Source organism: Daphnia pulex, chromosome 10 (genome assembly GCF_021134715.1).
Source record: "Daphnia pulex isolate KAP4 chromosome 10, ASM2113471v1".
In the NCBI taxonomy this organism is placed as follows: Eukaryota; Metazoa; Arthropoda; class Branchiopoda; order Diplostraca; family Daphniidae; genus Daphnia; species Daphnia pulex.
This window is the reverse complement of record NC_060026.1, coordinates 5,487,667-5,515,608: the sequence shown is the minus strand read 5'-3', so window position 1 is coordinate 5,515,608 and position 27,942 is coordinate 5,487,667. Positions and strand designations below refer to the sequence as shown.

The window sequence follows — 27,942 nt, the reverse complement described above, 5'->3', positions numbered from 1 at the left end:
CAGACGCAGAGAAGAAGAAGATGCGAAAATCAGGGAAGCGGAAGATTACAAACGCAAGGTGGAAAGTGAGAGAAGACAACGCGAGATACGCGACGAGATAGATCTACAGCGTTTGAGCGGCGCAATCATGCGGCAACAACTGAACGATATTACCGTCGACGATCAGGCAGCACACGCGCTTCATCTGTCGTGAGCGGTTTATCGCGAGTTTCATCACATCCTTCCATCCCGAATAATTCGACCATTTTCGCTCAAACTCCAGCCGCGCCTACACAAGCGTCGACCATGACAATCACGGCTCCGATTTCCAGAACAATGGCCACTCCGCGGACGCAGCCAAGCACCGTCGTGATTTCAACGGCTGCTCAAACTCAAGCGATGACCACACCCTTAGTCGGATCCGTGGCTAGGATGCCAACACCAACGAGACTCTTCAGCCAACCGGCAGCGACGGTGCCGTCAACACCAAAACCGACCCTTTTCGGCAGATTACTTCAAGCTATCACGCCCGGCACGCTTACACGTTCCGCATCCGTGCCGCATATTCCCTTGAATACAACCGCGTCGAATGTCATCGTTACAACCAGTATAACGAATCCGATGTTCTCCACACCGTCGTTTACTAGAGCACAGCCGGTCACGACGAGTCAGCCCATGTCAACGGCTTCAAACGTCGTCACTCCACCAACGTCGTTCTTCCAGGCTCCTATACCGACCGTTCCGCCAACAACGACATCGGCAAACGCTCCGATTCCTACGTCGGTAGTTCCTCAAGCGCCTACATCGACTGTACCATCGTTCGCCCCACCAACTTCCACATCAGTTGCCGCTCCGGTCTCTACATCATCGGCTTATCCGTTCACGCCGGTGACTACAGCCACCATGCACGTCCCGACGACCAGTAATGCGACGCACGTCCCAGTGTCGGTCCCGTTGCCACCCAGGTCTTCAGCTTCGGTCCCATTTCCGCCCGGATCTTCAACTTCGACTCCGTTACCACCCGTGTCTTCAGCAAGCGCTTCGTCGTGGTTTTCATCGTGGAGGAACGTTGGTCAACCGAATTTATTCGGGCCAAGGCAACCGGCCCAGCCACCGTCCGCTCCGCCGGCCCAGCCACCGTCCGCTCCGCCGGCCCAGCCACCTTCTGCTCCGCCGGCCCAGCCACCTTCTGCTCCGCCGGCCCAGCCACCTTCTGCTCCGCCGGCCCAGCCACCGTCTGCTCCGCCGACCCAGCCACCGTGTGCTCCTCCGGCCCAGCCACCGTTTGCTCCGCCAACTCAACCACCGTCTTTCCCGCCAGCGTCTAGTGCAAGCCACGCTTGGCCCCCGAATCCGCCGCCGACCACTTCAATTCAGATGGGCACGGTCCCGACGAGTTCAATTCCGACAAGTGAAACGCAAGTCACCTCCGCACCGCCTTACAGCACTAGTCATGTGCCGGTCAGCCTAGGTCCGTCATACGGTCCGGGTTTGTCCGCCTACAATCCGATTGTGTCTACAGCTCCATTTGAAATGGGTTCGATTTACGGGCCGGCCACCGCGGCTGCAACCCCGACCTCATCGTCATTTACGCCATCAACCAGTCTTGGACACGCCCCGACGTTCTTTCCAAGAGCCTCTGCACCGCCATTCGTGCCAACCAGCCTGACATTCGCGTCCGGCTTCCCTGGACCTTCCGCTCCTCCACCGACAACCGACAACCCGCACGGAGTCTATACGCCAGACGCCTGGATCCATGGCCTCAGTGCTGTTCACGCTCCGCCAGGCCGTTCGAGTATCAAACCACCGCGGATGAAGGCGCCGAGCTTTGATGGAGACCCTCGAAATTGGCCAATGTTTATTCAGATGTTTAAGGTCTTCGTCCACGATGCCGTTAGTTCCGACGCGGAACGAATCGCTCATCTTCACGACGCCCTTACTCCATCGATTAGAAAGGACATTGGTGGAGCGTTGTTGAATCCCGGTCTCTACCAACACGCTCTCAACGAACTCCAGAAACGATACGGCAATCCGCAAATCGTCTCTCAGGCTTGCACCGAATCAATCCTGAAACTCCGGCCCTTCAAAGACAACGATTTTAATGCCCTCCGCTCCTTCTCCGCGGATCTTCACTCCGTCGTGGCGACGTTACGGCTTGGGGGGTATGGAATGGAGCTTTACAGTCACGCTACTCTCTCGCAGCTGGTTGCCAAGCTCCCACCGGCTCTGAAAAGTCGATGGGGCGAGAAGAGTTGGGCGATGCAACCTGCGCTCGCGTCTATTGAAGACTTGGACCAATGGCTCGACGGAGTTGCTATGGCCGAAAAATCCATCCGGGCCAGTTCAGTGGAATCGTCTCATCAGCGGCCCGTGAAACCGACTGAGGAGAAGCGACGTACGCACAAACCGAATGTTTTTAACATTACGTCAACGAATCCCACAAAAACTGACGCCGAGGATAAACGCCCGAGATGCTTAGGGTGCAACAGCACGCACCAGCATCGGCTAAAGGACTGCAGAAAATTCAAGGATTTGCCAGTCGAAAAACGAGCCAAGATAGTGAAAGATTCGAATCTTTGTCTTCGCTGTTTAGGTAGTGGTCATATCGGCAAAGACTGTACAAAGCCCGAACGCTGTTCCAAACCCGAATGCGATGGGACTCACCACTTGCTACTGCATGGAGCTCCACGACTTTTTCCTAAAAGGACGGATCCTAAGCCACCAACTCCGGCGACATTTTCCGGTTCAATTGCATCGAGATCGTCCGGAAGCCGCATTTTACTGCCGATCGTCCCGATCATCCTAAAGACAGATGGGAAAGAGTTCCCGCTCTACGCTCTTCTTGACTCCGGAAGTGAAATTTCCGTTATAAAGGGGGAGACGGCGAACCTCCTCAATCTACATGGCAGAGTGGAGAGGGTAGCGACGAGAACGGTCAACGGCGAGACGAAATCTGCCGATCGAAAGATCGTCAATTTCAGTGTTTCTTCGACGGACGGTCGTTTTTCTTTCGACATCTCGGATGTTCACGTCATGGAAACCTTCGAACTGAACAAGCGATCAATCGACCTTGCTCGCCTGAGCAAGCAGTGGCCTCATCTCGTTCACGTCCCAGTTTATCCGACTACGCAAGAAGATGTCGCCATCTTAATCGGCCACGATCATCCAGCAGCCATCGAAATCTTCGAGACCCGAAAGGACCCCTTCGACCAACGAGCTCCTCGCGCTTATCTAACAGCTTTCGGTTGGTGCATAGGCGGTCCAAGCGGCCGACTCGATAACGGAGCAAGTAACTGCTATCACTCCAGCACGGCCGAAAGGGATTGTGACGTCATGCTGCATCAATTCATCGAAGCCGACACGTTCGGGACGAAGCCAAACGTCGCAAAACCAATTGGTGCGGAAGAGAAGCGAGCGTGGGAGATCTTGAACAGCACTACCAGACACACCGGTGAAAGGTACGAGGTGGGTCTGCTCTGGAAAGCGGATGATTCCGTTGTCCCAAACAACTTCTTTTCCACCCAACGGCGATTTACTAACCTCGAAGGTAAATTCGCCAAAAACGAAGGACTTGCCGAGACTTACCGGGCCGTCATCAACACCTACGTCAACCTGAAGCACGCCCGAAAATTATCGAAGGAAGAAATTGACTCTGGTCCAGATGGGCGAACCTGGTATTGCTCGCATCATCCCGTCTTCAATCCGAACAAGCCGGGAAAATGCAGAGTCGTTTTCGACCTGTCCGCCAAGTACAAAGGAGTGTGCCTCAACGACGTTCTTTTGAAAGGTCCTGATCTTCTAACCAATCTCATCGGCATTCTTCTCCGATTCCGACAGCATGCAGTTCCGATCGTCGCCGACGTGGAAAAGATGTTCCATCAAGTGCGAGTGAGACCTTCCGACGGGCCGGCTTTCCGCTTCATCTGGCGTGATCCAGGTGATACTAAACCTCCGGATATCTACCAGATGGACGTACATCTCTTCGGTGCTGTCTCTTCACCGGCCGTCTGTGCCAACGCACTACAAAAAGCCGTCAAAGACAGCAAAGATGCGGAATCGCTGCTACCCCAAATCACTCGACATTTCTACGTGGATAATTGGCTAGCGTCCTTTCCTTCAGCCGCCGAAGCTATATCGACTGCCCACCGATTGACTGAAGCCCTGAAGGTTGGAGGTTTCCCATTGACGCAGTGGGCCACTTCCAACGAAGCCGTAAGGAAGTCACTTCCAGGGATTCAGCAGGAAGGAGCATCCATCAATATGGACTTGGACGCCGATCCGATCGAACGAACTCTCGGTTTAGTCTGGGATTTCCGTCGCGACGTCTTCGTCCTAGGTGCAAAGGCGGATCCTGGTGGAAGAACAAAACGAGATCTTCTTAAGTCAATTTTCAGCATCTTCGACCCCCTCGGCTTTCTAGCGCCGATAGTTTTCCAAGCGAAGGTCCTCATGCAGGATATATGGCGCCACAAATTCGATTGGGACGACGAGCTAAGCCAAGATCTTATTGACCGCTGGATCCGATGGGCAGAAAATTTGCCCTCACTCTCCGGACTCGTTTTACAACGATGCATCGCTCCCAGCCGAGAAGACATCGTAGCGACCGAACTGCACGTTTTTGTGGACGCCTCAGAATTGGGCTTCGGTGCTGTCGCATACGTCCGATTGTTCAGCGATGGATCAGCCAGTGTCCGGTTCATCATCTCGAAAGCTAGAGTCGCTCCGCTTAAATTCCTGACGATCCCACGTCTAGAACTTAATGCTGCCGTTCTAGCCGCGCGTCTCGGCGCACAAGTGCGTACGAAGCTGGACATCGTCTTCGACCAAATTCTTTATTGGACCGATTCTACAACCGTGCTTAGCTGGATCACATCCCGTAATTGCCGTTTCAACAATTACGTCGGAAATCGTGTTGGCGAAATATTCGAAAGTTCAACGCCCGCTCAATGGAATTACGTCCCAAGCGCCAGCAATCCCGCCGACGACGCCAGCCGTGGTCTGGATCCTTCCGAGTTTACCGTTGAGCATCGTTGGTTCTCCGGTCCGCCGTTTCTTCAAGGCCTCGACGAATGGCCGAAACTCAAGGTTCTTCCGCCGGTGGAAGCAAGCGACCCAGAGATCCGCGAAACGTCCTGGGTCGGGCTTGTACAAAGAGAAAGCGACGCAATCGATCTTCTCATCGAACGGAAATCCCGGCCTTTGATCATCTTCAACACCGTCGCCTACATTTATCGCTTCATCCGGAACGCCCGTCAAAAGGACCGCAACCAGCGTTCAATAGGCCAACTTTCGGTCGAAGAAATTGAAGTTGGAAAGGCGTTCATTCTCCGCCGGATGCAATCTAACGCGTTTCAACAGGAGGTGAACGACCTACGGGCCGGCCACCAAATCGAAGAGATTTCCAAGATCGTCAAGTTGACTCCTTACTTCGACCACCACGGCCTCATGTGTGTTGGCGGGCGACTTGAAAAGGCGCCTCTCCCGATCGACGTCCGCCACCCAATCATTCTGCCTCGTTCCGAGCGGATGACTGAGCTAATTCTCTTCAAACTCCACCGTGATCGCGGCCATCTCTCGGCTAGCCAGCTTCATCACGAGGCGCGTCAGCAATACTGGATTCCGAAGGGCCGAATCGCGGCCCAACGAGCTTACCACCAGTGTCACCGTTGCAGAAGGATAAACGCGAAAGCAAGGAATCCATTCATGGCTGCTCTACCCGCTTCCCGGTTAAAAATTGGCTATCCCGCGTTCACCCACACCGGTGTAGATTACTTCGGCCCCATCGAGGTGTTAATTTTCCGTCGTACCATCAAACGTTGGGGTGTTCTCTTTACATGCCAGACTTCAAGATGCGTCCACCTCGAAATGGCTTATTCAATGGATACAAGTTCCTTCATCGCTGCACTCGAACGCTTCCAGAATCGTCGCGGCGTCCCAGCGTCTTATCACAGCGACAACGGGACTAACTTCGTCGGAGCGCAACGAGAGCTGGCCGAATGCCTCCAGAACTTGAACCAACATGCCATCCAGCGGCACCTGAGTCGTCAGCCGTCAAAATGGGTTTTCAATCCTCCAGCTGCTCCACATTTCGGGGGTAGTTGGGAACGGATGGTTCGTGCCGCCAAGATCGCGTTGCGAGCAGTACTAGGAAATCAACGCCTCACCGACGAGATCCTGTTAACCGCCCTCACGCTCGTCGAGAACATCCTCAATAGTCGCAAGTTGACCCCAATGAGCGAGGACGCGACCGATCCCGAATGTTTGACCCCAAACCATCTACTGCTGGGCCGTGCAACTCCAAATCTTCCGCCTGACGTCTTCACCAAGGATGATTTGAACGCCAAGCAGAGATGGCGAATCTCGCAGGCTGTTGCGGATCAATTCTGGCATCGTTGGATGAAGGAGGTTCTACCGAGCCTCACCGAGCGCGAGAAATGGTACCGAGAAGGCCCAAATCTCGAAGTAGGAGACATCGTCGTCATCATCGATCCAGCTACACCTCGTGGATCGTGGCCGACTGGAAGGATCCTGCAAACATTCCCTGGCGATGACGGAGTGGTCCGCTCCGCGACCGTCCAGACGAAGGGGACTGAACGCCATCGACCAGCTCACCACTTGTTTCCCCTGGAATCCGTCCGGATCCGAGAGGGTGCTCTTCGTATGACGAAGCGCAGGGCCGGCGATGTTGGCGTTCCTGAGCCCGCCAAGAGCGTGCGTTTTAATTTGGACCTGGCAACGCAGCGCGAGGGGTAAGGGAATCGGAGACGAAGGGCGGAGCTTACCACCACGCTACCACTTGGAATCCATTCGTCGCGAGAACCACATCTCCGCTCCGTAATTTTCCTTTTTTTGCTTGGCTTCACCAGCGCTTGCAGTTTTTTCGTGTCAACTAAAACTAGTTTAAATTGTTTGTGTAATTTGTGTGTGCGTGTCTTGAATTGTGGGGAGCCCACGCCGGGATCTCCTTTCTGGATCGTAACATTTCGTGTGTTGAGACGCGTGGTCTGGCAGCCATTGTGTCTCGTCTCGTCTCGTTTTTTCCTGTTCGTGCCGTGTCTTTCATGTCCATTGGAAGGCAACCAGTGGACACGTTGAAATATACATCGGTTTAATCTTCTGACGTTTGTTCGTGTCCTTTTCCGTCCCGTAACCGGCGTGGTGTGGCAACATGTGTCGACGATCAGCAAACCACTTTTTTCTTCTTAGTAGAGAGGGAACTACCTCGGCGGTCCATCTTCGCCAGAAATTATCCCCGATTATCTGAGCGTTCCTCCATCGCTGACGAGAAGTTGGATTGGACTCGTAAATCACATCAGTCGGGAGGCTAGGATTTGCTCGGCCCAGGAGAAGATGATTAGGCGTTAAGACGGCCGGGTCGTTTGGATCCGTGGAGCATCTGCCTATGGTTCGGTCATTCATAATGGACTCCACTTCGACTAAAGATGAGATGAGAACTTCGTCCGGGAAGGAATGGTCCTGAAGGATGAAACACAGAGCATCTTTGGCCGTCTTAATGAGGCTTTCCCATGCCCCGCCGAAGTGTGGGGCGGAAGGGGGGGGGGGGGGGGGAAACGTCCACCTGATGTTCTGGGCGCCGAGTTCCTCTGCAATGATGGTTTGATTCAGGCGTTCAAGACCGGCCTTAAGTTCCTTTTCGCCGGCTGTCAGATTGGTTCCATTATCCAAGTATACTACATCGGGCCGAATCCTTCGACGTGCGAATCTCCAAAAGGCCAGGAGGAATGATGACGTGTCCAGGGAATGAGCCGTTTCAAAATGCACTGCTCGAGATACCAGACAGGTGAAAATGATTCCCCATCGTTTCTCCTTTCGTCACCCGACAGTAGTAACAATAGGCCCAAAATAATCGATTCCAGTGTTAGAAAAAGCGGGACGATCGTCTTGAAGACGGTGGACTGGGAGAGGGCTCATCAAAGGAATGTCCGGCTTCGCCCTGAATCTTTTACAGTCAAAATATTTTCTTATCATGCTGTTGACGGAAGTTCTGCCTCGGGGAATCTAGTATTTTTTTGTACAGCAACGAGCGTTCTTTCAGCGGTCACGTGACGGAGGAGTAAGTGAGCTTGTTGCACGATGAGATTTGTGACGTGGTGGTTCGAGGGCAACAATATTGGATGCTTGATATCCGTCGGGAAATTGCAGTAGCCTAGACGACCACCTACGCGGATGAGTTTTGCCTTCGAGTCGAAGAATGGAGTCAGAGTGATAATAGGTGAATCAGGCTTTATCTCGTTCCCCTTTTCCAGATTTCGGCTCTCCCCTTTGTAGCTTTCTCGTTGGGCTAGTCAAACGAGGATGACTTCAGCTTCTCTCAGCTCGGGAATCAGGGCGTAAGGTTTTAATCTTCTTTCTTCGGCTGAAACGGAACGATTATGGATAAATCTGAGGACCCAGACGATAATCCTTTTTAACCGACACAAGTTTGAGTTCTTTTGAATCAGTGAATGAAGAGGATGAGATTCTTGAGACAAAGTTGATCCTACAAATTTTGAAATGGTTAATTTCGGGGTCGTTGTCCGGCGGCTCAAAATGTTCCGGCATGGCTGGCCAGCTGGTTTTGGGTTGGAGGAGAAAGGTTGGACCGGTCCACCAGCGGTTGTCTTCCGTCAGAGAAACTGCTTTGACGCCACGGCTACAATCATCGGCCGGGTTTAAGACGCCCGGTACGTGTCGCCATTGTTTGGCCTCCGTCAGAGTGATAATCTCGCCCACTCGGTTGGCTACCCAAGTGTGGTAACGGCAATGGGTTGAGTAAATCCAACGAATTACCGTAGACGAATCGGACCAATACGTTTCAGCGTCTATTTTCAGTCGTAGTTCTCTTTTAACCGTTTGAGCCAAACGTGCGCCGAGGAGAGCGGCGGATAATTCCATCCTCGGTATGGTGAGGTGGTGGATCGGAGCTACTCGACATTTTGACATGACGAACGAAGTCGTGACGTTTCCTTCAGATTTCAGCAACAGATACGACTCGGCTCCGTATCCAGCTTCGCTGGCATCGACGAAGGTGTGGAGCTGGATGGATGTTGGGGAAAATGGTTGCATGCATCGCGCAATGTTGACCGATTCCAAATGATGCAAATCGGCGACCCGTGAAGGGTTCCCATCAATATTTCTTCTGCGGGCGGGTTTAATTTTAGGGCCCGGAGCGCTTGGTGCGGCATCAAACTGAGCTCCAAACCAGGATCGACTAAAGCGTAGGTGACGAACGAGTGCCCGTTGGCTTCGACTTTCAGCTTGACTACGGCTAGCGCTAGCTGGACCTGTCCAGTCGAGGCTCTCTTTATGCAGTAGCTTTTTCCCTTTAGTACAGGGGGGAAAACGAGACCTTCGACGTCGTAGATGCGGGCGTCACAGATGTGGGAGTCGTAGACACGGCGGTCGTAGATGCGGGACCCAGGTGTGCTTTCTTCTTATCTGGTTGAGACGAAGGTGGCCAGGGCATCCTTGGTGCACCGTGCATCATCGGATGATGATATGATTTACAGTTTTCGCGAGTGCAAGTAATTTTCGTCGTACATCCTTTGCTCGCATGGCCAGGTAGCAGGCATCGGAAGCAACATTTTTTGTCAAAAACCAATTCGGCTCTTTCCTTTGGCGGCAATTTTGAGAATTTCCCGCAGTTCGGTAATGCGTGTGACCCTGAGCAGAACACGCAGGGACTCGGTTGAGTCGTGTTGAATATTCTTGGCGGGCGGGTGTTCACTGGCGGTTTCTCTTCTCTTTCTTTTGTCGTTCTTTGACGTTGCCGGCTGGCATTTGAAGCGGGGGGAAGGGCTGGAGCTGCCCATGTCCCTGCCATTACTCTTGAATCGAGCCAATGATCGAAGTCGATAAGAGTTACCGCCTTGGGTTGAAGTTGACACATCATCTCTCCCCATTTTTGAGTCAGAACGGGTGGGAGCTTGAATGTGACTTGGTAAAGCAATCCTGGTGCCAACAGATCGTGGACGTGTCCGCCATTTGAGAGATCGGTGACGGCGGCTTGGATTGCTCCCGAAAACACACAGATCGAATCGAAATCTCCGTCCTTGGGCCCGGGGAGCTGCATGAGAGTCTGGACGTGGGCTCGGACGACTATCTGGGGGTTGCCGTACCTTTTTGGAGCTTTTCTAGCGCTGCGCGGTATTGTGCGGGGTCTCGAAGAGAGTTTGCCACGCTGTTGCGGACCCTTTCGGTTAAGTAGTTCTTTAGAAAGACAATGCGTTACGCGTCGTCCGGAACAACGTCGTGCACCAAACTCTTGAAATTCTGTATGAAGTGGGACCAATTTCTTGGGTCTCCGTCGAAAGGGGCGAGGTTGATGCGGGGCAACTTCAATGCCAGCCTTGAGGACGGGTGGCTCCATGGGTTGGACCAGATGGCGTCATTAATCCAGCTATCCGGCGTCCGAGGTGCGCCCGGTGGTAGGGCGGAAGGGTTTTCATCCGGTCGTTTGTGTAGATCCATGGCAAATTTTACCTTAGGCTCGGGAGCAGCTGTCCCGGACCAAGTCAGGTCGCCATAAGCGCGTGCTAGGTGACCGTCGGCCGACGGATAGTGGTGGGCGGGAACATAAGTTGAATAGCCAGCAGCGGAAAAAATCGGTGGGCCGGCGGGAACATGAGCCGAGTAGCCAGCGTCGAAAGAAGTCGGTGGACCAGCAGGAACGTGAGTTGAAGAGTCAGCGGCGAATAAAGTCGGTGGGCCGGCTGCGAATGTAGTCGGTGGGCCGGCAGGAACATGAGCTGAATGGCCAGCAACGAATGAAGTCGGTGGACCGGCAGGAACATAAGTCAAAGAGCCAGCGGTGAATGAAGTCGGTGGGCCGGCTGCGAATGTAGTCGATGGGCCGGCAGGAACATGAGTTAAATGGCCAGCGACGAATGAAGTTGGTGGGCCGGCTGCGAATGTAGTCTGCGGGCCTGCAGAAACATGAGCTGAATAGCCAGCTCCGTATAAAGTCGGTGGGCCGGCTGCGAATGTAGTCGGCGGGCCAGCAGGAACATGAGCTGAATGGCCAGCGACGAATGAAGTCGTTGGGCCGGCAGGAACATAAGTCGAAGAGCCAGCGGTGAATGAAGTCGGTGGGCCGGCTGCGAATGTAGTCGGCAGGCCGGATGGCCAGCAGCAGACGGAGTCGGAAAACTAGCCAGAACAAAGGCCGGATGGCCAGCAGTAGATGACGTCGGGATAGTAACTGGAACATAGGCCGGAACGCTAGCAGCAGACGGAGTCGGAAAACTAGCCGGAATAAAGGCCGAATGGCCGGCAGCAGATGACGTTGGAGTAACTGGAAGATAGGCCGGAACGCTAACGGCGGGCGGAGTCGGAAAACTAGCCGGAATAAAGGCCGGATGGCCAGCAGCAGATGACGTCGTAGTAGTAACTGGAACATAGGCCGAATGGCCAGCAGCAGACGGAGTCGGAAAACTAGCCGGAATAAAGGCCGGATGGCCAGCAGCAGATGACGTCGGAGTAGTAACTGGAACATAGGCCGGATGGCCAGCAGCAGACGGAGTCGGAAAACTAGCTGGAATAAAGGCCGGATGGCCAGCAGCAGATGACGTCGGAGTAGTAACTGGAACATAGGCCGGATGGCCAGCAGCAGACGGAGTCGGAAAACTAGCCGGAAAAATGGCCGAGAGGCCACCAAGGATCGAAGTCCGAGGGCCGGCAAGAGTTGAAGTCAAAAGGCCGGCTGTGGCCGGGAGTGGAACGCCTGCCGAAGCGAAGGTAGGGTAGCCACCAAAGATCGAAGTCCGATAGCTAGCGGCGGTTGAAGTCGAGAGGCCGGCTTGGACGAAGCCTGAATGGTCAGCTGGAATGCTAGCCGGATGGTTATCCTCCGCAATCGTTGGAAGGCTATCTGGAAATAAGGCTGGACGGTTATACCGATAGGCGGCGAAGAGGCTGGTTGAAAATAAATCTGTAAAGCCGGTTGGGACGGAGCTTGAATTATCAGCAGGAACGGTGGCCGGATGGTTATCCGGATGTGTGGCGAAGAGGCTAGTTACGGGATCCAAAACTAACAGCGACGATCCGGGGCTGCTGTTAGGAGCCGTCTGGTCATCGATGTTAAGTGGAACTGCAGCTTGTTCTGATTTAGGATCGTCACTTGTCCGTCGTTCCATCGACACGTCATGCGCGGAAACCTCGTGCTCAGCTACCTGCGGCGGGGCGTCACGGTAGCCGGTTCTGAACAACCCTGGTGGCTGATCCCAACCGTGGAACGCGTCATCGCCTCCATAAGAATTAAATGATGTTACTCTTGGTCTAGCCCCGTAATAAACGTCGTCCACGTCGGGATGTTGAGTCGGCGCGGAAGATGGTCTCGGTAGAGGAAGTGGCGGTGAACGGCCTGGGCGTAGGCTTGGGCTTCCGTAATAACCATGCACTCCTTAGAGCTCTAGTTGGTTCACCCGACGTCTTAAATCATTCCAGTCGGGATCAGAGGTCGGCCGAGGCGAATGCGGTTGATTGATTCCTTCACTCAATAACGGCTGCTGAGAGAGCCGTGATCAGACGGATGCCTTGCTCGAAACCGACTCACCCACTCTGCTGAACAGGTGTTCTTCGATGGTGTCGAGCCAGAAGTCGAGGTCCGTTTCGATCGTACTGATCCAGGCAGCGCTCGATCCATCGTCGGGACGGATTGCAATGTAACAATTGTTGAAGTGGCTGCATTCTTGGAAGGCGCCGATGATATCTTCCCTCCTATTTTTTATTGATGTCCGATTGCCGTGGTCGGCCATCAAATCTCGAACGAGCTTTACTAAATTCGTGAACCGTCGTTTCGCGTTACCTCGAAGTACCTTGAGTGTTGCTGGGTCGTCGGTTTGCGTTTCTGCATTGTCTTCGGACATGTCGTTGGCCATTTTGATGGATGAACGCGGATACACTAGATTAGCTGCGTGGGCGTGGCTCGAGTGATGAGCGTGGAACACTATCGAGACCAGCGTGCGAGGTGAGGCAATAAATCGACGTGATTGTACGCTGCACGAGAAAGCTACGCACTCAATAACGGGGCCGCACGAGTAGGGAACACGATTCAATAATGACGGACCACACGTGGTGGGCATTGGCAAGTTATACACATGACGGGCCGCACAAGGGCCGACAAAGTACAAGCATACAAGACGGGCCACACTAGGTGGGGGACCGCGAGTTGCAGTATAGGTTTAAGTGCGGTCGATGAACTGAATCGACAATAGTACGAAAAACAAAAAGGGCACACAAATGGCAATTACCCGCTACTAACTGTTACTGATTACCATTTGTGTAGGTCCTGCCACGCGGGACTTGGGTGGAAAGAGAAGTGCACACTGGGACAGGCTTGTCGAGTCACTTTCCCGGTCGATGCACCATGTTCATTCTCGCGAGAGAAATGACCATGCACTTTCTTTCAGAGTTCAATCAATTGTATTTTTTAGTGTCACAGTAAGTTCAGTTACAAAATCACTTTTAGACAATAGAGTGGAATCAAGAGTCATCGATACGCACAGTTAAACAGGACACTAACTAGCAGCTCTCCGCACACCGCCGAGCTCGCCATGAAATCGCCTAAAGCTACTTGCTCGACTCGGCGTGGGGAAGGGAAACGGGCGGTATCGACGACATCTATGGTTCAGGTAAAGGACTCAGCAATTTGTTGTTGTGGCAAGGCTAGTGAGCGGTAACAAGTTACTTTTGCTATTTTCCATACTTTAGGGTAGTGATTTAACTCGAAGCATTTATTGTGGAATTTTAAAAGAATATCTGATAAGATGGAGTATGCAGTCTGGATATCTAGGCCAATCTCATCAATACCAGGCGCAGCTTTATTTTTGAGTGAATAAACACAATTTTTAAGTTCAGATAACGTAACTGGGGGAAATGACAGCTTAGACAGTTCTTCTAAATAATTTTTATACTTACGGAAAATAGTTTGCTGAGCTTGACCCATGTTTTTGGCCTTTGGGAAGAAACTTTTGCACAATTCTTCCACTATTACCTCTCTTTCCGTTATACTTTGACCATTTATATAATTAGCTCACCTGGTAGAAAATTACTGCATTGTGAGGTTGCCAGTTTTTTAAGACCTTTGTATGGGTTTCGTTCATGTCAACTGTGCACTGCTTCTCAAAGGCCTCCTTCTTGCTTCTCCTTAGCAACCTTTGATAGTCTGCTTTAAGTTGTTTGTGCTTATTTACATCGGATTTATTTTTTGTTTTAAAAGCTTCTCCTTTTGCGTTTCTTAATTATAGTTTTAATTGTAAAAGCTCTTCTGACCAGAAATCCAGTTATGATTTGCTTATTTTATTACTCGCTAATTTACTTGACATATAGCACTGTTCGATATATCATTTTTAAGTTCTTCTATTATACTGTCTAGCTTACTTCTAGAACAACATGGCCTCTCCGACTTAAGACAAGGCTGTTTCTGAAACTTTTTCATGTAACAGACAAAGTGTCTTAAGTTTTCCTTCTTTCCCAGGGGGCACACAGACTATGTTTCAGACCTGTAACAGGGTTGTTTTATCGGCCTGTTTTAGGTCGGTAATGAGTGCATACAAGTAAGGCTGTTACAGCCTTGTAATACAGTATTTGTAAAACATATCTGTTACAGATATGTTTTTTTGGGTGCATCTCACAGTGACGGAATCGCACTAGTAAAGGTGGCCATAAATAACAGCTTTTTTTTTTTTGCTCATAAATATATAGTGTTGAAAGTAAAGTGTTTCATTAGTAAAATATATCACTAATAATTTGATTGTTTAGTAACTCGAAACAGTACCCATTAATAACTAGTTCTTTAAGTAAAATGTCTCATAAGAACGAAGTTCTTGTGGTTCTTGTATCATAAGAACTTCGTTGCATTGATAAATTGTCTCACTAGTATTTCTGTTCACAAGTAACATCAGGTTAGGTTAGGTTAGGTTAGGTTAGGTTAGGTTAGGTTAGGTTAGGTTAGGTTAGGTTAGGTTAGGTTAGGTTAGGTTAGGTTAGGTTAGGTTAGGTTAGGTTAGGTTAGGTTTGGTTAGGTTAGGTTAGGTTATAAAATTGGTAATTCCCGAATCACAATCACGGCGAAGCCGTGAACATCATATTATTATCATCCACGGCGAAGCCGTGAACGTCAAGTTATTATCAATCACGGCGAAGCCGTGAACATAATTTTATTATTATCCACGGCGAAGCCGTGAAATTAAATTCGGTATCATCCACGGCGAAGCCGTAAAATTTACATTCGGGATCATCACGGCGAAGCCGTGAATATCATACTGGATCATAGGGGGTGTTACTGTTGATGCCTGTTACTAACGAGACGTTGTCGTTATACTACAAAATACTACTGTATCACTTTCCCTTTTCACACGAAATTTTGAAACAGAATTATGAAACAATTTACTATTGACCATTTGTTTCTATGAAATAAATAAATTATTTTGAAAATTTTGATTTTCTACCGAACGGTATTATTTGAGATACGTTTTACTAGTGATACACTGTAGCCATTTTCAATTTTACTAGTGATACAAATTACTATAGTACGATACTTACGCGCCTTTTTACTACTGCGATTCCGTCATAGTGCTACGCACCGGTTTTTTTTATGTACTATTTTTATGTGAAATAAAATTAAATACGACCAGAATCATTTTGATTAGTTTAGCCGTATTGGTTAATCGCTGCTAGAATACACGTTAGTTATATAATATTTTATTTCACCACATAATTCAAGTAGATTATGTTTGCAAACGTGTTTAATTTTATTTTTTTTTCACCAATTTTCTCATAGACTAAAACAATTGGGGGAAAAAACGGTAACTGCATCTTCGAAAGTACTGGATAAGATACAAAGGATGGACTAATAATAAAAATGGTAGTAAATAAAGATTTCATGTATCTGAAATAATGGCAACATAATCTAAAAATATTTTACTTATGATATAGCTCCGTTACAAAATGAAAAATCAACTTAAGAGATATCTCCGTAAAATAATTAAAAAAACAAATTGTTGGGATTTACTTTGATAGAATATGTAACTATTTTAATATTAAATCAAATTGAATAGAAACATTTTCATTTTTTCAGCTGTATTCCTTAATCGCTGCTAGAATACACGTCAGCAAGTTTAAGTTTGTTCACCTTTGTTATAGGAGAAATTTGAGAACTAGATTTGTCTTCAGTTTTTGTTCCAGGGTTTCTACCAGTTCCGGCTCTTCTACCTTTGCCGCCTCTGACTGATTTTCCTCTGGATGATGATGGTATGTCAAATGATTCGTGATCCTGTATTTTGAATTTTCTACCCGCTCCGCCTCTTCTACCTTTGCCGCTTCTGACTGCTTTTCCTCTGGATGATGATGGCATGCCAAATGATTCATGTTCCTGTAATATGAATACTGTTGCATTCGTAGGTGGCAATTTTTCAAGAATCACTTTGCATTCCATTGATAGTTTTTTGTCTTTTGATGGTGATGCAGGTTTCAATGTAAAATAACCAGATCGTTGCCATCTGAAAGGACAAGCTGAAAATTTGTCGAAGCAGCAGGTGATGACGAAGTAGACGGTGTGGCCATGAGAGAAAAGGGATGATTGGATGGGGGCGGAGACAATGACGGAGAACGAGCAGGAGGGGATCCTGGATGCTGTACTAAGGAGTCTTCCTCTCTTGCCTCTCCTATATTTCCTGTCCCTTTTATTTCACCTTTTTTCTTTCCCTTTCCTTTTCTTTCTCGAGACAACCTTTTTTTTCCTTCTTCCTCTTGATTTCTATTGAATTAAAACCAAACATTAGTTTCGGTATCATCGTCAGCGAGAGAAAAAAATTTTGAATACTTTTATCAACATCGCTTTCGTATGATCGCCCGTCATCCTCTCCTAGATTCCAGTCTTCTTCTGTTTCACTTGTAGGTTTATTTTTATTCAAAACTTTGTCCGTTTTTCCCTTTTGTCATATTTCCTAAACAAAATGGTTGAAATATTTAGTGTTGGAACCGATGACAGAATCAAAAGAAATAAATTATTGTCATGTACCTATTTTGTTCTTTTTACTTTTCCTTGCAAGCCACACTTCCTCTTTTTTACAAAGTTTCATCCTTTTTCCTGTTAAAAATAAATGTCAAATAGATGAAGTACATTTAATTCTATAGATCTACCTTGAACCTTGTCCCAGTGACGTTCCCATAAATGTTGAGTAAGCGTACCATCTTCTCTCTTTGCAGTAGTCAATACCTCCTCCGCTTGCCAAAATAAATTTGGTGTGCTGTGTTCCATTAGGAAGTCTGACCAAAAGGAGCATCGAAGCATTATACTTTGTTGCTGCTTTGGTTATCTTCCTATTAATGCTCTCAATCAAGTGAGATTTAGCTCTGTCCATGTTATTTGGTTCCCTCTCCGTTAGACCATTCCAGTAGTTTTGGTACTCTAGAACACCCCATGGCTCGTTCCTGGTTTCCTTCTCCTTGGCACCTTTGAAAACTTCCTGAGACAGAAAAATTTTTTAAGAAGGTTATGTAAAACCATAATATTATTGACTTAAGACTTACTTTGAAAGCTGTTAATCTCTTTTTAGATTCTTCTTTTTTTCTTAATTGTTCTTCTTTGCAAATTTTTAAGTTCCTACCTCTCTTTTTTCCTTTGTGCCTTGGCTTTTTTCAATCTTTTGCCTGCAACGTCATTTGCTACGCTCTCATTAAAATCAGAATTTAAATCAGATTCAGAAGACATTTTGATCCAAGTATCAGTTTGTGGTCGTATAAATATAAATCAAATATCGTATCTGGTATGTCTGGTATCGTATCAGTTCAAAAGCAAAATTTGACCAAACAGCGAATGATAAACAGCTGAGTGAGCTGACACCTGGTGGCATTTTAACGCAGTTGCAAATCACAATAACAAATTGGATAATATTGATTTATTAAAATAATTATCCTTATTCTACGTTATTTTTAGAATTGAAAGTCAATATTTATAAAGTTTTGCCCCTTTTTTTTATATTCGCCAAGAATAACGGCAACACCTTCCCTACCCATAACCCTCCATGGCCTATTGGCCGACTGGCCTTGTCAGTGTGAAGTGTTTCCCTTTATTACTGTATTTCAAAGCTAGTGAGATTTTATTGTGAACCATATTTTGGTTCCACAATCATTTTTGGAAATGAAATGGACTTCCAACAGATGGCTGCAACATCCAGCTGAATTACCTCCAATTCACTCAACTCAACTGTATATATTTAAAGGGCCCGACAGGTGGCCCCATTGCACAACCGCCTTTAACCCGAAAACCCTTTGTGCTTCCCCCACTTCATGTCTCGGGAGGCGTTGGGGAGGCAGTGTGTCAGTAGAAGTGTCCAAGAGTCAATGTAAAATATAGAATACTTCACGCTCAGTCTTAATACAAAAGGATCAGGGCATACATCTATCTTCCCGTGTCGTTTAACTCGTCTCAACTAAACATATTTCGGTACGTAAGTAGACACGGCTTACTATTCCGAACAATCATCAAGAGGTTGTGGTCTGCTTTTTTTCAAATATTTCACCTTTTAACTGTTATAATTTTATAGATTCTCTTTTCCCAGTTAACAGATTCAGGATACCACCTCAATCTTTCTGTTTCCTCTTTCAGCCCAGAAATCAGGTAAAAAAAGATATATTTCAATGTACCTAAAGTTATTACAAAAAATTGTTTCATTTCACTCTTAGGTAGTACTTTACTGGCCAATACTTGCATCTGGATAGATGTAGGATTGTTCTGATCATCCCGATTTAAGGTTGTGTGTCCCGTTGACATGTGTTTTAAGTTACAATACTCTTACCTATTTTATGATACAGGGTTTTGGCTGAAAAACATCAGGTGCTTGCGGTAAAATGTTGATGTGAGGAAATGCGAAACTCACCTTTATCTGGGCACCTTTGATAGTTCCCGTACTGTGATGTATAGAAGCACCAAACTTTTGGTAAATATCTTAAGCTTAAAAACCTTTGTTAAGAATTTTGTAATTCTAAGATGTGACAACAGGCTAATAGCTTGTAAAACTATAAGTAGCACATTCGAAATTTGTTAGATGGTTGTGAATGTTTATTACTTAAAGGTTTACTTTTTTTAACAGTATCTGCAAGAAGCTTTCTAAAACATCTTGATGGTAATAAAGTATTTTTGAGCATTGAATTAATTAATCCACTTAACATAAACTTGTGTCTTACTTACAGGCAGTCTATATAGTATTTGGTGATAGCAGCGTATAGGACTGCGAAGTCAGCTCCCCAGCAGTCATGTTCATTGTCAGTTTAAAAGAGGACTTAACAAGACGGACGAGAAAACCGACATCATTTCATATATATCGTACCTTATGTGCATTTAACCGCCTGTCTGTCTGTTTCCACTGGCTGTGAACAAATGCCGAAATTCAATAAATGTTGTGTGGGTCACTACTCTCATTAATTTCACGGGACATTTTTTCGTATACTGGATTTTTTTCTAATTCATTGGTAGCAGCCGAATGAAGCTGGAGATGGGCTATAATAAATAGTCAAGCGCCACTAAAATTGGGGTGTACAAAAAACCGGTTCAAATATTAGAACTTTGGGTATTCCATTGGAATCGAAAACGGTTCTGTTAGTACTGAAAATAAGTGTAAGTAAACGGGTCTAGTATTTTCAATTGCATTAGTGCTGCTGTGACTTTACGATGCGAAAGTTTAAATTAAAGTTTGAATTTTTAACGACTCCAGGGAGAGCGAGTGCCATCCTTTATTATGAGAAGAAAATCAAACAAAAACGCAGATTACAAAGAATGTAATCAATGAACTTTCTTTGGAAGGACTATGATATCACTTTTCACTTTTCAGAACAGTTTTAAAGTTAAGATGAATTTAATAAAAATCCAGATACAAAATGAATATTTGGGGAAAACCACCGTAGAGCCACCTATAGATCTTATTGCAATTCAAAAGTACGCGACATAGCCAAAAGTCGTGCGCAGCTTACGCCAATGCGCACCACTGTGGCCTATAGCCGAACTAAAAATTGTTTTATGCTTGACTACTCCCATTGTCCCCATTATGACCACAAAATTCGTGGAAGTGATGGGGACAATGGGAGTCATATCATATCATTCCAATTGTGATCAGTGTCATCTTCACCTGAATGCTGCTGCTGTAAGATGCATGACTTGCAAGAAACATCTCTGTCACAAGTGCGATACAGGCTCTCATTTAACTATGCCATTTCACCGACGATTCTTGTGTTCTTCCGACACATTGCAAATTTTGCTACCAGAACATTTCATCGATCCCAAGGGCAACATTATAATAAAAGGTATGGAAGTAAGAATCGAATTGTTCAGACAGCTTTGTTTCAAGTTTTTTATATTTTAAAGATGTCCCAAGTAGCACAGATATATCCCTTGGATATCTAGGAGATGGATTGACAGACGAACTCGACGTCCAGTGTTATGTCCCTTGGACATCCAGCGATAATCCAAATGTCGCTACGTATGACATCAAAATGAGATATACGTGAGACATCTGTTTGGATATCCAGCTGGATGTAGCCTGGACGTTACTTAGACGTCTGAAGACATCTAATTTTTTAACGAATTTTATGCCTGCAGGATATTACATTCATCGTACGCTCCCAGCGGATATTTCATAAACTACAAGAATATTTCGAAAATAAAATTGTATTTACTCTAACAATTGAATGGAACAAAATTATGAAACTTAAAAATAAATTACAAATTCAAGCATCTTTGCTTTAAGTATAAGTGAACAGAATTGGGGAATAAACAATGTAGGAAAGGGAGCAAACATTTCTTTTAATTTAGTGGAAAATATCATAAAAAAAGAAAGAACTTCAAGAAATCAGTGGAAAAAATAAATAAGAAAGACGTTTGAGATTATTCTTCTGTCAAATTCGAAGCTCTTGCAGGAGCGTGCCGCAACCAATTCTTGACATGGGTCTGAAACACCGTGTTGTTGTGACGAACCACATCCTCAAATTCAGGTTGCTTTCTGACCCCTTCTACACAACAAACCACAAAAATAAATGTTGCTGAACGTGTAAACTAAAACAAATATTACAAATAGGAAAATTTATTATACCAAGAATAGATTTGATGAACAGCATGTCATGGCATCCTTTCTTTTGTTTTTCCTTCCTTTTTCTGCCAAGCCAGTTGACATCACGCAGAACTTTGTCAGATGCCACAGCATCCAGTGCGCGTTCAATCGCATCTTTAAACCCGTTACCACCAATTGAGGATATCATGTCAACCTGGGGGAAGAGGAGAAATAAAAGAATTTGTGAACATCAGACAGTTATGTAAAATAATTCTCAAATTACTAATTGGCGTCTAACTTCTTCGTCCCTCAAGGAAATTTCATAACGTTCCAGTTCTGCCATTGTCTGCAACGGTAGTCCTTGTATTTCAGTGACAGTAGGGTGGTTAATAGTACCATTTGGTCGGGCCTGATTTTTCAATTGCTCAAGATCTTTTTGGTGCTGCAATTGATTCTGGTTACATGTTGCAAAAAAGTAAAAATGCAGTTATATATTTTTAACACTTGTAGGCTACACTGGGAGGGTAAATTTTCATTTTTGAATGCAACTATTTCAATACGTCGTAGAATTTCTTCACATTTGAACCCCTAATACTGTCATTTGGCAGTTCCAAATAAGCCGAAAAAGACATTCCTGAACCTCTGGTAGTCAAATGGGCTGGATACACAAAAAAACTATTATATATTACCAATGATACAACAATCATTGCTGATTGCGTAAAAATTGTATACCGTTAACTCTCAGATTTCTAGATACACCAGCACTCATTGGCAACATGTGTGGATTGGTTATGTCTGTTGATGAGACTTGTTGATTTGAGCCACTTTATCACACAAGCAGCAGCCGAAAAGGTGATTGGTATAAAACTGATTGCGAGTTCATTAATTTTTTCACCTGTTACTTTCAATTTTAAATAGGTGGTAGTAGATACTCACTCCCTGTATTATTAGTGGTCGACAATTTGCGATTCAGCTGCGTTTGGGGACTATACAAATGTCAACAGTGTAAATTTTTACCACAGACGAAATAGGTGAGACTTTTTTTCATATATTGCTATTTTATGTGTGTGTAACTTTCTGTTTACCTGTTAAAGGTATCGTCAGAGACAAACTGTGGCCAGGCTTTGTTACGTCCCATGTTGCTGCTGCTTTCTGCTAATTCGAGCCACTTTTTAACACAAGAGTTACAGCTGAAGGTGAATGAGATAAAACTGATTGCGAGTAAATGGATTTTCACCTGTTATTATTAATTTCAAATAGGTGGTGGTACACAGGCATCGTACATAGTTCCACATTTTCACGACATTGAAGTGACAGTGCAGTGGGACTGTGTATCAACTGTACTGCTACATTGAGACCAATTTGAATATCATCTTTACAAGCATGCCTAGAGTAAATTCTCGCTGCAAGGCTGTTGTCAGTCTGAGACAGTAGCAAAAGCGCATTAGGGCTACGCTTGAAAGGATTTATCTTGTTGATGAAGTTGTTGCTGAACCGAACATAGCAGCTGCATCATCTTCCATTCAACCGGAAGTGAATTGCTCTTCCAGTATGAATCATTTAAGTGACTGTGAAGTTTACAATGTTCCCGGTATTGAAGCTGTGTTGACAATGGACGACGGTGACAGTTCTGAGCCAGTAGATGAAGAAAGTGACGTTGATTCGTACTTATCGTTGTATGATAGTGATTCACAGAACTCTTGCTATGGTTCCAACGAAAATTTGTTTAAAAACATTGATTGGTCAAGCAGTGAAAGTGAAAATGGTCTGGAAGATGAAGTGAAGAAAAAACAGGACGACTTCTCCGAACTCTGGGCCATTGGGTTGTGGAATCGAATATTCCAAGGGTTCATGTGGGGAAGTTGTTGAAATGCATTCGTCCCCATTTTGATTTATCTTTCCTTCCACGTGATTATCGAACGCTATTAAAAACTCAGGGTAAAGTAACATTAAAAGAAATGCCTCCGGGACATTACTTCCATTTTGGTTTGATAAAATATCTGTTCGAATTTCTAAACTCTCTTTCCCCTCAACAAATTCCACTTTGTATAGAGTTGTGTGTTAATGTTGACGGCATCCCACTCTATAAAAGTTCGCGTAGTCAGTTCTGGCCTATTTTGGGATTGTTAAGAAACATTGATGGGGCGAAGCCTTTTATTGTGATTGGCATCTTCGAGGGGACAAGTAAGCCCCTCGATGTAAATTTTTTCCTGGAAGATTTTGTAAGGGAAGTTAAATTTCTAGAGACAAACGGGGTTATTTTGAATGGAAAAGTGATTAATTAATTAATTGTACCAACATTTTTTATTATTTCACTATGGTACCAGAATCTTGTCAGACCCTGACTTGAGTGGACTGCCAGAAATGATTTCTTACGCTGACAAGATTCTCAAACTATTTGTTCATCAATCAAAAACGTTGTATGGCAAGAAATTCGTCTCTTTTAATGTTCAATGTTTAACTCATTTAGCTCAAGAAGCCACAACTTATGGTTCCATTGACACAATTACATGTTATCCCTTTGAAAACTTTTTACAGATATTAAAAACGTTATGTAAAAAGAGTTCAAAGCCACTCCCTACAGTAGTAAAACGTTTAAGTGAGATTCAAACTGTTAAACATCGAGAGAAGAAGAAAAATCCCGAACAAACCATTCTTCTCTTTGGTAAGCATCGTAAGGGACCGTTAGTGCCAGCTTTATTTGGAAAGCAATATCGTAGAGTAAAATTCGGTTACTTCACATTGAGAACAAAAGTGCCTGATAACTGTGTAATTTTGAACGATATGTCTGTCTTTATCGGTTAAAACTTTGTTCAAGACCGCGACGGCCAAGTTTTTGTCATCGGCAGTAAATATTCCACATACAATTACCTGTTTATTTATCCGGCGCCTTCCCGAATTGTAGGAGAGGTTTTTGTGACTGAAAACGATTTGTCTACTTGTCTTTTGGCTTTTCCACTGTCTTTTATAAAATTTCAAGCTGCGAAAATTCCAATTAATAGTTCTGACGTCGACAAATTTGCTGTTATATCCATAAGAAACGAAGTGAACATGTATTAAACTTTTCTTTTGATGTAATCATGTTGCAACTATGAGATATTAAGAAATACAGTTTACTTGGAGAAACATTCTAACCTATTTTATTTTTCCCCTCTTATATTCAATTCATTGTAATTGATTGAGATAAATGACATACATTATTTTTAGCTTTTTGTTATGAAAAATTTTTTAGAGCACGGGGCGAAAACATTAGGTGGTCAAACTTTACATCCAGGCGATATCTACAGGACGTAATTCTATTATATAGATTACTATCCTTTTATCATCTAAGATTTACGTCCACTGGACATCCAAGAATGGTCTATCCAAGGGATATCTCCGAGCAACGTCTAGATTACGTCCATTGGGACCTGGACGGAAATCAGATGTTCAGATATCCAATGGACATCCAGGGGATGGGCTGTGCTACCTGGGCGTATGTGTTCCATGCTTCATATGTGTTACAATGTCGAATGCGAAGGATCGATGTTACTCATTCCAAATCTTCAAGAATCAATCGTGGTGGTCAATGAGAGTGGTAATACTTATATTGATACATCTTGTACAATAAAATATTTGAATCCTCTAAAACACTTCAAAGGTCGATTTCTCGTTAAAGCTGAAGCTTTCGTTTGTGATAGTTGCAACTCTCGTACAAGAGCCACAATCGATGACTATGTATTTTCTGGATTTTTCCCTGGAAGTTTATCGCCAAATGTCACCTATCTTTTTGCAGAAGAGGCACTTCTTCTAGGACACCACATTACTCATAAGTCTCCTGGGTCTTCAAAAAAAATGTATGCACATTCTCTTGAAGAAGTATCAACAGAATATGGCCGGGTATGTTACATAAAAGGTCCTGTTTTGTATGCACGTGATTCTAAAAATTTGGTTCTTACAGAATGGACCAATAAATGTAACATTATTTACTACTGCAGAAAGAGAATGGGAAACCTGTAGACATAATATTGACGACCAAGTGCTTGAAAGGAACAAAATTGATTGCCCCAGCTGTGGGAAAGAACCTTTAGTCAGATCTTCTGACGCTATCGTAAAATTGAATGGGAAACCTGTAGACATAATATTGACGACCAAGTGCTTGAAAGGAACAAAATTGATTGCCCCAGCTGTGGGAAAGAACCTTTAGTCAGATCTTCTGACGCTATCGTAAAATTGAGGCGCTTAAGCTCGGCTGGAAAAGTGCGAAATCCAGAAAAAGAAAGAACGTAAGATGCGTATACAAGAAAACACGACAAAGACTGGTCTTAAGTTTTATTATTTCAATAGAATGGAACAACCACAGGAGAGGTTTGGAAACTTAGTTATCAAATCCAATGCAGAAGTTGAAAATTTCCGTCAAAGGATTTACAACAAAGTTTCTACTGTACGCAATTACATTTCATTTGAAACTACTAGATTTGACGTGCTGGACTACGATATGATAAATCATGATTTCATTTTATTTTTAATTCCCTTATCTTTTTTTGTAGACAAAAAAGAAACAGATGTGTGGGGGATCGGCTTTTAAGGCCGCAAGAGAAGACTCCAATGAACAAAAGAAATATGACTGGGCTCGTCGTTAGCTCTTGCAAGCACTGCGTTGTACCATACGCAATTAACATGTTTAAAGGTGAATCGTGGACCCATACTGCATTTATGCACAAGGAAGCCATGAAAAGTAACGCCAAATTCTTCTGCTACGATGTGGTATGCCAATACTGGAAATGGATGAAAACATAAGTAGCTGGTCATTTTCCTGAATACAGTAATCTAACAAGTGAAATGACAGGAATCTTGCCTATCATGCATAAGAATGCACATCAATTGCCATGCAAGGTATTATATCAATAAATTATGAAGCAAAGTCTTCTCTCAAGCTTGAAATATATATGTACAAAACAGATTTTATGGAATCCCCGCTGGACAACTGGAATAGACTTAACTGGAGGAGAAGAGCACGAACAAGTTTTCTCAAAATTGTATCTATATACTTATGTGCTAAAGCATATGGCCAAACATAGTAATAGAGCTTCTTATTTTATTTATTAGCAAACATTGTTGCATTGTTAACTATTAATTCAGCGATTTTACTCTTACTTCATGTAGACAGAAACGATTTTTTAACATTAGCTATTCTTTATTGGAACTGGGGTAAAATTTAAAATATGCATTTCCTTCTACGCAGAAAGCTAGAAAAAGTAAACAACTTTCCAATACAGGTTGAATAATTATTTGAAAATAACGAAAATTTTCTTATTAGGCAAGAAAGGAAATCAAACAAGGCACTTCAAAACTCGAGAAATTGTTGGAAACCCATAACCTCGTAAATAATGATCTTCCACTGATTCACAAGGAGCTGGAGAGAAAAGCTAAGGCAATTCTTGACCAAAGAAAAACCAAAAAAGACTACAGCTGATAAACTGAGAAGAATGCTGGAGGGCTTTTAAAGACTACTTCCATTTCTATCTCTAAAGAAGCAGGTATATTACAAAAACTAAATTGAGACTGCATTACTTACTTAGAGTATCGAAGTTGTACTAAAACAGAAAATTCGAAGACTTTGACTAAATTAAGGCGGGTTTTCACTGAAACTAAACGGAAGGCTTTGGAAACGATCGAATTAATTAATTCTAAGGATAAAACGCTTCCAATTTCTTACGAGGATTTCGATAAAGGTGTCGTTTCTTGGGAAACAGTTCTGTATCGGGATGACACGCACTTTCCTACACGTAAAAATAAAAAAAAATTTATACTTTTTTAAGTAAAAACTTTATTTCGTCGTTTTTGCAGTTTCCCTTGCCGACAAATATAATATTGTTGATTGTTGGATGCTATTGAAAAGAGCAAGGGAGGAAATTACATTGAGTAAGAATGAAATGATAAACTACATGCGATTCCTCATTGATAAACGGTCATCACTAAAACAACCAAGTCAAAAACGGGTGTACGACATTCAGGCCCAGTCATTCAGGCCCGCGACGTTCAGGCCCACCTTTTTTTTACGTGCCTATCAGGCCCAATTTTGACGTCATTCAGGCCCAAGATTTCTTTTTTATAAAATTAAAAAAAAATGGGGTATCCGACGACTCCCCCTGGTGAGCACAGTTGCTCCCACACCTGGGCACTACCACTATACGTATACAGTTGTCATTATAAAATTTAATAATTTCAATTATTTCGAAATTTCTATTTCGACTTGCCCGAGATTCGAAACTCGGTCCATTGTCATTACAGCCCGGGCTTCTGACCATTAGACCACCGTTGTTATAGTGACATACAGGAAACATGGACGTTGATGGTATGGTTCAGGTATACCCCCCTTTCACTCAACCCTCTCCCAGGGGTGCGCGCAGTCCCCGTCCCCGCCGCTCAACCTCAGCCGCTAAGCCCTATATTAAAAATTATCAGTGTAAAAAGATCTTCATCCATGTATCAATCGTTTTTCGATAGCAGAAAACTTGTCTTGCTAGGGAACAAATCACTTTTGAATTATTCAAAATGCACGTCTGTTAAACGCTGATTGGCTTTCGATATATTTATGTATTGTGTTTTTATGTATAGCCTTAACTGATTGATCATTACTGATTGATCATTATTTTAAAAGGTTTAAAAATTCTTAAGTATGAAATGTATTTCCAATATATTAAACTGTGAAAAACATAAAAATTATATTGGGCCTGAATGACATTCAAGTCCGCCTTTCAGGCCCAATTTTTGCGACGTCCAGGCCCAATAAAAGTGGGCCTGAAAGACGCGGGCCTGAAAGACGCGGGCCTGAATGACCGGGCCTGAACGTCGTACACCCAACTTAAATTACAAAAAAAAACTGAAATTTTCCTTGTTTAGTTACATAATTTTTTCTACTTCGGTACTATTTAGA

At 44.8% G+C, this 27,942-nt stretch overlaps 2 protein-coding genes and 3 long non-coding RNA genes across 6 annotated transcripts; 4 read left to right on the top strand and 1 right to left on the bottom strand.

Moving 5' to 3' along the window:
* Window positions 1-210: 210 nt before the first annotated feature.
* Window positions 211-6,732, top strand: LOC124206041. Its single transcript, XM_046603657.1, has one exon. The coding sequence runs from the start codon at window positions 286-288 to the stop codon at window positions 6,730-6,732; it is 6,447 nt and encodes a 2,148-aa protein (XP_046459613.1). The 5' UTR covers window positions 211-285.
* Window positions 6,733-16,101: 9,369 nt separating this feature from the next.
* LOC124204424 lies at window positions 16,102-17,878 on the bottom strand. Its single transcript, XR_006878878.1, has 4 exons — window positions 17,512-17,878; window positions 17,122-17,447; window positions 16,802-17,068; window positions 16,102-16,735 (listed from the first exon to the last, which is right to left on the bottom strand). It is a non-coding gene; the product is annotated as an uncharacterized LOC124204424 (long non-coding RNA).
* Window positions 17,879-18,158: 280 nt separating this feature from the next.
* On the top strand, window positions 18,159-19,417 carry LOC124204423. 2 transcript variants are annotated; one of them, XR_006878877.1, is made up of 6 exons: window positions 18,159-18,427; window positions 18,528-18,601; window positions 18,667-18,734; window positions 18,796-18,920; window positions 19,074-19,106; window positions 19,174-19,417. It is a non-coding gene; the product is annotated as an uncharacterized LOC124204423 (long non-coding RNA). The 2 variants fall into 2 exon arrangements; XR_006878876.1 differs by having other exon boundaries at window positions 18,168-18,427; window positions 18,543-18,601.
* Window positions 19,418-24,518: 5,101 nt separating this feature from the next.
* Window positions 24,519-25,209, top strand: LOC124206040. Its single transcript, XM_046603656.1, has 3 exons — window positions 24,519-24,600; window positions 24,664-24,902; window positions 24,964-25,209. Exons 1-3 carry the CDS (start codon window positions 24,519-24,521, stop codon window positions 25,207-25,209), a joined length of 567 nt encoding a protein of 188 aa, XP_046459612.1.
* Window positions 25,210-25,349: 140 nt separating this feature from the next.
* On the top strand, window positions 25,350-26,261 carry LOC124204118. The gene is made up of 4 exons (XR_006878754.1): window positions 25,350-25,446; window positions 25,553-25,898; window positions 25,965-26,082; window positions 26,169-26,261. It is a non-coding gene; the product is annotated as an uncharacterized LOC124204118 (long non-coding RNA).
* The last annotated feature ends 1,681 nt before the right edge of the window (window positions 26,262-27,942 follow it).